This window comes from Myotis lucifugus, unplaced genomic scaffold, assembly GCF_000147115.1.
Source record: "Myotis lucifugus unplaced genomic scaffold, Myoluc2.0 scaffold_196, whole genome shotgun sequence".
Classification (NCBI taxonomy): Eukaryota; Metazoa; Chordata; class Mammalia; order Chiroptera; family Vespertilionidae; genus Myotis; species Myotis lucifugus.
In genome coordinates, this window is record NW_005871244.1 from 802,309 (window position 1) to 813,092 (window position 10,784).

The 10,784-nt window shown below is 49.5% G+C and overlaps 1 protein-coding gene and 1 pseudogene across 9 annotated transcripts in view; both read left to right on the forward strand.

Annotated features, from left to right (window-relative positions):
* Positions 1–10,784, forward strand: part of SUV39H1 (suppressor of variegation 3-9 homolog 1) — a 21,366-nt gene that overhangs the window by 6,830 nt on the left and 3,752 nt on the right. For 3 of the 9 annotated variants that reach the window (XR_002831267.1, XM_023760907.1, XM_023760905.1), the window contains exons 3-5: positions 3,113–3,259; positions 3,341–3,470; positions 4,223–5,550. Coding sequence is in view for 3 of the 9 variants with exons in the window: in XM_023760907.1 (XP_023616675.1) it covers positions 3,113–3,259; positions 3,341–3,470; positions 4,223–4,356 (411 nt within the window). In the remaining 6 variants the exon portion in view is untranslated. The other 6 variants (XR_002831268.1, XM_023760906.1, XR_002831263.1 and 3 more) reach the window with 4 other exon arrangements.
* The window catches only part of LOC106698560, a 9,587-nt pseudogene continuing 3,752 nt past the window's right edge, over positions 4,950–10,784 (forward strand).

The window sequence follows — 10,784 nt, forward strand, 5'->3', positions numbered from 1 at the left end:
TAAAACATTGTCTTCTTATTTTAAAACTCTGAAGTGACAGTGAGTCTCGATTAGTTTATTAAATGATTGCATATCATTTAATAAGCAGCAGTTTTTCCTTTCTTGAGGAAAGGGCACATAAAATAAAGGGAGCATCCTAGATTTTGACAAGATACAGGACGTATAACCTCTCCTAACACTGCTTTGTTCCTAACTGAAACGAAAACAGAAACACCTTTCACATCCCTCATCTTGTCAAATCTTTACAACAGCCCCTGTCTGGCTGGGATTTTGTCATTGTCATCCCCAGTCTACAGATGGGAAAACTGAGGCCTAGAGTAGTATAGTAAAGGGCTCAGAGTCAGAAAGTTAGTCAAGTGGATAAAAAAAAAAAAAAGGCCCAAGTGTTTAAAATTGGTGCCCTGCCAGACCTGGTGGATTTTTTTGTTTTCTGGGTTGTTGTTTTTTTGGTTGAGGAAACAGGTGTAGGGAGAGAACATTTAGGGTCCCATATCTGGGAGGGGGCAGAGTCTTATGGTTCTGTTCACGTCAGGACCCTTTCCAAGCTGCCAGCTTATAGCCCACCTATCTTCCGCAGTCATTCTGGAGAGTTGCTAGGAAGCAGAAACACGAACTGATTTGTTCCTGAGTTTTCAGGGTGGCCCAACCCTTACAGAACGGGACTGAAAAGAAGACAGCAGGAACGGTTTGTGCCCTGGAGGGCTTGCAGTGTGACTCATTCCTGGTGAGACAGGGAGAGCAGGTAGGGGCAGAACAGGCAGGAAGATGAGACTGGGGAAGTTGTGGGGCATTCCCTCTGGTTGGGGAGGGGCTGAAAGGCAAAAGCTGGCTCAGATACCACCCAGTATGCTGGAAGCCCAGCAGAGGCTGCCCTTTGATCCTAGGGCTTCAGAGAGGCTTGGTGGGTGGGGACTGGGAGATTGAGGAAGGCTGCACAGAGAAGTAACATCTGGAGCTGCCACCACAAAAGAAGAGTGCGTGCTCTCCAGGAGGTAGAGGGAGACTGGCCTTGCCGTCCTCTTCCTCAAAATGCTGCTGTGCCTCCTGTTGTGTCCCTCAGCAGAGAGTCCCCACTCTTCAATATAGTGTCAAAGCCCTTTTATGACCTGCAGTTTGCTTTCGATGGTGTTTCTCTTTCCCATTGCTCTTGAAACCCTCCACATTCTTTCACTGTGAATGTCTGAATCCATCTCTTCTCTGTCACAAGACTGACCCATGAAAGATAGGACTGGGCCTGGTCCCTGTGACTCCCCCACTGAACTGACCCCTGAGGGCCAGGACTGAGCCTGGTTCCTGTGTTGTCTCCCCCACCCAACTGTGACCCATGCCTGCCCCTGCAGACACTGACTTCTGAGCACTAGGACCAGGCACAGGGTAAGCCTCATAAAAATCCACTGAATGAATGAGTGGATAAATAAATAAATCCTTGGGCTACAGGGGAGCCAGGTTCCTGAAGGAAAAGCTGGAGTATGGGGCAGTGAGCAGTGTGATCTGAGGGATAAATCTTGTTCTCCTAAAGGTGTTGTTGATCAGCATTTGACAGGGGACAGGCCCTGGTGTAAGAGGCAGGTAGGAGACAGGACACTAGTGTGGCCATCCAGAGTGGAGAAAACAAGGTGGTCAAAGCTAGAAGGGGAGATCTGAAAGAAACAGCGTGGCTCCTAGCTGGCATGAGGATGAGCAAGAAAGGAGGCGAGGGTAGATCCAGTGTCAGAAGGGGGCTGGTGATGGGCACTGGGTCTGCAACAAAAGGAGAGGGAAGGAAGAAGGTGTGTGTGTGTAGGGGAAAGTGTTTGAGTTGCCAGTAGGACTACTGCTGGACATGGTATAGGTTGCTGGGCTAGAAAGAATAAAATGGCATTTCTTGCGAGTCTGCTGTGTGCTGTACACTGCTGGCACTTGTTTTTGAGGGCTGGGTAGAATCCTGGGAGAGGAGAAAGATCTGCCTGGTCTGGAGGGACCCTAGGCTGAGGCGTGGGCAGTTTTAGGTACCAGGGAACCCTCACCCAGAGACTGGCATGGTCAGCTACACGTGGGGACTACCAGAAGGCTGTTATGGTTGGCCTCAGGGGGAAGAGGGAACTTGAGGGATGGAGAGGAGAGATTGGGCTGGATGGCGGTGGGGTGGAGAATCCATCTACAGCCTTTGGGAGGCAAGGACAGGTCAGGGCTAGGATCATGGAGCAGCTTCATGTTTACTAGGTTAGCAGGGGACCCAGCCTTTGAGAAATGTCTCCTGCCATCTTAAATTCCAGTAGTTAACACTGCATAGCCTCGGGGCTGAGGGAGGGGTTCCTACCCAAGCTCCTGTCTCCTCTCTTTCATCTTCCTTCTGTGTTTTTGGCCTCAGCCTTTTTCTTGCATCTGAGATTCTCAGGGATCTTGGTCTTATCTCTGGACCTGGATCTTTCATATTAAGCTTCTGTCTGTTTCTCACTCTGCCTCTAGCTCTCCTGTCTGAGTCTCCCATTCAGTCTCCCTGTCCCCACCAATGCAGGGCTCTTCTGCTTCTCTGTGTCCTTCTCACTGCTGTGTACATGGCCCTGTACAGGCTGTCTTGTCTTGTGCTGGGTCCTGTGAAGCCTCAGGCCCCCTTGCCCTGGATTAGTCAGCCTCTCATTCTCCCTGCTTTCCTCTCCCCTCTCTGTTGAGCCCTGAGTCTTTTTCTTTCTTGCCCTTGATTTGCATCTCCTATATCTCACTATGGGTCTCATGATGGGGCTATATCTGTGTCTGTCTGTCTGACTACTTTATCACCACTAGACCTTGTGGCCAGCCTTCACTCACCATTGAGAGACCCCCCTAGACCAGTGGTCACCAACCTTTCAGACCTCATGGACCTCCAGTGGTCTGCGGACCACCAGTTGGCGACCGCTGCCCTAGACCATCCAGAGGCCTGAGGATGGATGGGTGGTGGGTTGCTGAGGCCCAGTCCCCTGGGAGGACTAACAGACCCTCTGCCTCACTGCGTCCCATGTGTCCATGCCTGCCAGCCACATGGGTGGGGTGCCTCCCTGCTCACTTGTTTTTCTCCTCCTGGAGGGCCAGGCACTGTGCTGACTTTCCTGAGCCTTCTTGATCAATCCCTTCTCTCCCATGACCCTCTCCCCAGATTATTACTTCGGAGGAGGCGGAGCGGCGGGGCCAGATCTACGACCGCCAGGGTGCTACATACCTCTTCGACCTGGACTACGTGGAGGATGTGTACACTGTGGATGCCGCCTATTATGGCAACATCTCCCACTTTGTCAACCACAGTGTGGGTACCCTGCAGGTGGGCGAGGGTCGGGAGGAGCAGGCTGGGCCCCTCCTCACCCTCCTGCTGTTCTCTTTCTCCCAGTGCGACCCCAACCTCCAGGTGTACAACGTCTTCATAGACAACCTTGATGAGCGGCTGCCCCGCATTGCTTTCTTTGCCACAAGAACCATCTGGGCAGGCGAGGAGCTCACTTTTGATTACAACATGCAAGGTGGGGGTGTCAAGGGACTGGGGGCAGGGGCACACAGTGACATGGGACACAAAGACCCCTCCCCAAGGAGCTTTAAGATGCTCTTTCTGACTCCCAATCTCCCATCTGGACTTTTGGACCCCTGCCTACCCTTTGGGGGTCCCCTCATTCCCAACCCTTGGACCAACTTCTCCCAAGACTCCTGGGGGAGGAAGATGTTTGGCTTGAGAATTAATACTTCTCCTGATTTCAATCTTGTCTGAAATATCCTCAGTCCCCCAACCCTCCCTGTTCCTAACCCTTTTTGGCTTTCCTCGTTCTAAGCCTCTGGACACCCTATGGCCTCCAACCAGTCCCCTACTTGACAAACTAGCCACCTCTGAGACACTCAAGAGGGGATCTTTGGCAGGAGAGTTCAGATATCCCTCTGATGCCCAGGTGACCCTTCATTCCCGGACCTCTGCCTGCCACAACCCTCCTGGTTCTCCCCAACACCCCCTGCCTCCCCACAACCCCTGGCCATCTTCCTTTCCCCCGTATAACCCCCAAATCCTGGCCATCTTCCTAACATGTGAACACCCTCTAGTGCTAAGCCCTGCCCCCAGCCCCAAACTACCAACTCCATGACCCCCCCTCCTGACCCAAATCCCAGACCTGTTCCCAGCCCCCAAGATCCCTGGGTCTCATGGTAAAGGGGCAGTGGGACACTACACCTAGGCCTTCTAACAAGTCCCCTCCCCCCTCCTGCCCTCCCTGGCTGTGTGACTCCACAGTGGACCCCGTGGACATGGAGAGCACCCGCATGGACTCCAACTTTGGCCTGGCTGTGCTCCCCGGCTCCCCCAAGAAGCGGGTCCGTATTGAATGCAAGTGTGGGACTGAATCCTGCCGCAAATACCTCTTCTAGCCCTTCGAAATCTGAGGCCAGACTGACTGTGGGGGCCTAAAGCCCATCTCACCCACCCCTGTACCCACTTGCCCTCCTGTTGAGGAATGACTGCCAGGGCCTCCCGCCTGCTTCCACCCGCCCCCACCTGCCCTGTGCTTCTTGGGGTTGTGGTGAGGACTGATTTTCAGAAATCCCCTCTCCCCGTCCCAGCTCCATGGGTTGCACTTAACAACCCTCTGTCCATTTTGCGAAGTAAGTTGTCAACATCAGGAGTTTCTGCAGTTGAGATTCACAGCCTATCAAGGGGGTCCCAGGGGTGAATCCCAGCCCCAGAATAGAAAGGTGGTTATTCACCTGCTTCAGCCTGGAGCTTGAGAGGTCTGTTGCAGGCCCTCTCCCTACTGCTCCAGGAGTGTGGAAGCCACCCCAGCGCAGGCTGACATCAGAGTTCAGACTTCCCAGCCCACTTGGTGAAAGAAAGAGGGTTTGTAGGGCTGGGGACTGGTTTCTGCTTATGCTCACATGTAGGCTTTGCATCCCAGAAGTAGCTGCCCACATGCCACTGGAAGGAGAGTGGATGCCCATGGCTCACTGGTCACTGGCCAATGAGAGGAAGGCAGTCCAGACTCTCCGAACCCTTAAGGTGGACTGGGATTGAGCTCTGCCCATGAGGTGCACAGAAGGCGCCTGGGAGCCCCGTCGGCGTGTGACGACTGCTGGGACTACTCAGAGCTGGAACCAAGACCTAGGTAGGCTGTAGATAGCACTTAGGACAAAAATGTGCATTGATGGGGTGGTGCTGAGGTGCCAGGCACTGGGCTGAGCACCTGGTCTACATAGATTGTCTCAGGGAAGCCTTAAAAACTGTGGAGGTGGATCCTAGGAAAGGGCCCATATGGCAGGAGGCCAAGTACAGTCTCAAAAGTTACCTGCCCACAGATGTACAGAAGACGAAGGCTCTGATGGCTGCCTCACCCCTTGCTTCCCCTGTGAGGTCTTCTCCAGGAAGCCTTCCCTGAGTACCTGTGCCCAGAGTGCCCCTCTGTGAGACTGTGCCCTGCCACCAGATCTGTGTGGCTGTCTGTGTGTCTGTGCTCCCTGCCCCTAGACTGAATTTCAGGCATGGACTGAATCTCATTCTCCTCTTGTATATTTCTTGGCCCGACCCAGCCTGGGGTAGGCATCAATAAAATGAGTTGCTGACTAAACAAACCAAGGTGTGGGGATTGAAGACCTCACGTAGGTGGGGTTGGGGGGATGAGAGGCTGGGAGCTGGGGTACCCAGGGACATGTTCCTCAAACCTCAACCATTTGACTAGAACACCCCCACAGCATACCACCTCCACCATTGTCTCCCTAACATCTTGACTTAAAAGAAGCTTGTTTTATACTTAAAATTTTAAAATGCACTGAAAAAGCAAACTAAATCCATTGCTGTCTCAATAGACAAACCATTATCATTAGCTATAAAGAAAAATAACCCGAGAAATAAATACGGTGGAAATACAGAAATATGATACAATTCTAGCTGGGCCCTCCCGGCTCTTAGAGACTTTGAACCCAAAGCCTGCCTACTCCATTCAAACAGAAAATTGTGTATTTTTGTTGTATTTACAATTTCTGCAAATAATTATTGAGCATCTAATGTGCACCAGGGTAGAAAGTGGAGAGTAAGGAGATGATGTTTCAGATATACTTGTTTTGATCATCCCTCAACCTGAATGTGAGGCTGTGACTTTTGTTCTTGCTCAGAGACGTCACATGCTGTGACACACTTACCCAAAGATTTCAGAGACTTGACATACAGGTGACAGAATCCTAAAAAACTAAGAGACCTCCACACACAGCACGTAGGACATAGGCCTCCAAACAGCTCACAGACATGTACTCTGGGTACTAACCCCAGACCTCAGAGACCTCACACCTGGGATCCAGCTCAGAGATCTGGGACATAGGCCCTGAATAACAGGCTACACCAAAACTAGGGAGCCAGACTCGCAAACAGCCCCAAGACCTAAATGCTGCCTCCTATGCTGGGATCTGGACCCCAAACACATCACAGAACTTTCTTTTGGGATAGAAATGTACAAACATCTCAAAGACATCACAGCCTGGGATACTGTTATCTAAGTTATTCAGAGTTTTCACCCCTGATAATCGATTCCCAGACTGCTTGGAGCCCTCCCATCCTGGGACAGATCCCCAAACAGCTGAGATGTCACACCCCAAACACCTGAGACCTCACACTCGGAACACAGATCCCTAAATGATCCTGAAACCTTACTTCTTGGACACAGACCCCCAAATTGCTCAGAGACATCCTGAAAAACTAAACACACCAAAGACCTCACTCCCTAGAACAGCCGTGGGCAAACTACGGCCCGCGGGCCGAATCCGGCCCGTTTGAAATGAATAAAACTAAAAAAAAAAAAAAAGACCGTACCCTTTTATGTAATGATGTTTACTTTGAATTTATATTAGTTCACACAAACACTCCATCCATGCTTTTGTTCCGGCCCTCCGGTCCAGTTTAAGAACCCATTGTGGCCCTCGAGTCAAAAAGTTTGCCCACCCCTGATCTAGAATATGGTGCCACAACAACTTAGAGCCTCAAGTCTTAGACATAGACCCCAAAGAGCTTAGAGATCTTACAGCCCAGCGCCATGTTTAGAGAATTCTGACGCTGAGGAGATCTGTGTATAGCTCAGAGACCTCACACCTGACACCCCGAAATGGTTCAGAATAGGGCACCAGAGGAAAGACTACCAAATGCTTCAGAGACCTCAAGCTTTGTAACCCACACATCTGAAAGTCTGCCTACAGACCCCCACAATGCTGAGACACTTCAGAACCAGGGATACAGACCCACCAATTCCTCAGAGAACTTACACACTGGGAGAGAGATGGACAAATAGTTCAGAGACCTCACATCCTCTTCCAGACCACCAGACAACTAAGAGACCTCATACCCTGAACACAATACCCAAGAGTTCCCAAGTCCTACACTCGAACACAGGCCCTGAACCAGCTCAGAGACCATGATCTTGACACAGATTGCCGTTCAGAGAGGTCATGTACTGGACACAGACTTCCTAAAAATAGCTCAGAGCCTTCATATACCGAGAGACCCCCAAGAGGCCTCACTTGGTTTGCAGAAGAGCTCAAAGATCTGAAAATCTGAATACTAATCCTCTACATAGTTTAGAGACTTCACACTTGTGATACCTCAAATATGTGTGAGATCACACAACCTGGACACAGACCCCAAACAGCTTATAAACCTCACATCCTGGCTTCAAGTCCCCAAACAGCTCAGAATCTTCACACTGTAAGCACGAACTTCCAAATGATTCAGAAATATCATACCCTGGATTCAGACCTCAGAACCATTCATGGAACTTACCCTTTGTACTCATATCCAGAATTGACAGAGATCAAATAGCCTAGAAACCTCACATTCTGTGCAAAGTCTGCCACAAACAGCAGAGACCCATAGCAGCAGAGGGACCTTACATTGTGGACACAGGCTCTCAGACAACTCAGAGAACTTTTAAAATATATATATTTTTATTGATTTCAGAGAGGAAGGGAGGGGGAGAGAGAGAAAAACATCAATGATGAGAGAGAATCATTGATCAGCTGCCTCCTGCATGCCCCCTTTTAGGGATTGAGCCCGCAACTTGGGCATGTGCCCTTGACTGAAATTGAACCCTGGACTCTTTAGTCTGCAGGCCGATGCTCTATCCGCTGAGCCAGACCAGCTAGGGCTTCAGAGAACTTCTAACCTGGGAGATACAAAAAGAGCTCAGAGACAGCACATTTGGCTGCGTAGCCCCCACAGCTCAAGTACTTCACATTATGGGACAGAAACTCTCAGGGAGTTCATTAACCTCACAATCTGCAAAGCAGACCCACAGGTTTTCCAGAGGCCCCACACGTTAGACAATGCCAAAATGCTCGGAGTTAACACAACTCGCACCCTAGGACACATCCCCACACAGCTCACCTACATAACCATCTGTACACAGACACCCCCCGCCCCCAAACACCTGAGAGACATCACACTGGTAACAGAACCCCAAACCACTCAGAGACCTCAGACTCTGGAACTGAGATTCCCTCAATAGGAACTACAGTGGGGCCTTGACTTACGAGTGTCCCGACTAACGAGTTTTTCGAGATACGAGCATCTCTCGTCTCTTTTGCTTTGAGTTGCGAGCTAAAATTCGGGTTATGAGCCAGCTTCAGATACCCCACCGCTAGTTGGCGCAGCGAACGTCACAGTGAACACCACGACATCAGCCCAGCATCACGTGTCTCACTCGTTCACTTTATGATTTGACATACGAGTAGTTTGAGTTACGAGCTCCGTCATGGAACGAATTAAACTCGTAAGTCAAGGCCCCACTGTACTGTGCCCTTGGAAACACACCCCAACAGTTAGGGACCTCACCGCCAAGGGATACGGGTCACACTCAGGGACACTCCTCAGAAGTCTGAAACAGCAGACATCAAACTCAGGAAACAGATTCTGAAACTGCTCTGAAAAATCACACCGAGGACAAAAGTCACAACATCACAGAGAACTCATTCCCTCCCTAGGATATGGGCTCAAAAGTGTTCACACCCTGAGCACAGACACTCAAACACATCAGAGTCCTCATCTGAGGGTTATGGGCCCTCAGACCTGAAAAGAGAGACTTCTAAATAGTTCAGAGACACCATACTCTGCACAGACACCACCACAGCATTGAGAGATTTTACACACAAAATAAAGGCTTTCATACAGCTCAGAAAAACTAACTGGGGCATATGTGCGCGCGCACACACACACACACACACACACACACACACACCACTAAAAGCTCACAGACCGTACCCTGGAACACACCCTGGGACAGACCTCCCAAGAGGAAGAGGTTTCATACCTGAAAATATATCCCGAACAGGTCAAGGAGCTCTCGAACCAAAAGAGCTCAGGGACCATGTATTGTAGGACAGTCACCCAAACAGCTCAGTGAACTCACCCCTGGAATGTAGACCAGAAAAAGCTGAGAACTCTTGAATCCTAGGATTCAGAGAATTAATATGCTGGGATACAGAACCATCAAATCATTCAGAGCCCTCAAATCGTGGGACTTATCCACCCAAAAAGGGCCAGGGCCCTTCACCCCTGGACACAAAACAGCTCAGAGAATTCAAATTCTAAGAAATAAAATGCTCCCAAAGAGCAGACCCCACACCCTGTGACATATGCACAAAAATAACCACATGAACTGAGCTTTATATTCACAAATATTTCAGAGAAATAGCATTCAGGGACATACACCCACACACAGATCAGAGCACTCACATCCTGGGAAATAAACCAAATGGGTCAGGTAGCTCACACATTGAGCCCTATACCCACAAAGAGACCAGAGACTCAAATCATGGGGCATAAACTCAAAACACCTCAGAGACCTCACATGCTAGATCAAAGGAAAATAGGTGGCAACCTGGGACACACAGCCATAGACCAGAGACCACACACTGTTGACAAACAGACAAGGACAGACTGTCACACCTGAGACAAACAACCATAAGAGATATCTCACATCCTGATGGACACCCACAAACAAATCTGACACCCTGGGCCACGGACCCTCAAATGGATCAGACTTCACACCCTTGGACATACACCCACAGACAGTAGAGCTTGCAAGTTGGAAAGACACACAAAACTAGATGAAAGACTTCTCATCCTGGGACATAAACCCAAAAAGAAGTAAGAGAACTCAGGTCTTAGCACACAACACCCATAATTACAACAGAGACTCCTATCTTAAGGCACGCCTGCAAAACATCAGAGCACACCCCATGGAATGTACACCCACAAAGAGTTCAGATACTGCCCACCCTTTGACGTACAGCAAAATAAATCAGAGAGATGCATATTCTAGGAAATACACTTCAAAATCCTGGGAAATACATTCACAAAGAGATTAGAGACCTTAAACCCTGGGATATATACCCACAAACAGATCATAAACTACACACCCTGAGAAACATACCCACAAACAGCTGGGGATTTCACATCCTGGAACAAACAGCAAGAAGCAAACCAGAGACCTCAAAAGCTTGATAATATACACGAAGAGGTTAGAGTTATCACATCTTGGGACATATAGTTTACAGACTTCAAGATATTTACAGACTTCACATGCTGGGAAATATGCACAGAAACAGATCAGAAACCTCACATCCTAGAACACACCCTCAAACAGATCACAGACATAAAATTCTGGAAAACACAACCCATAAACCATTCATAAACATTGCATCCTGGAGCAAACAACGGCAAACAAATCAGAGACCTCATATCTGGGAACTACCCACAAAGAGAATACAGATAACAGATCCTGAGGCACACACCCAGAAACATGTCAGATAAAATCCTGGGAAGA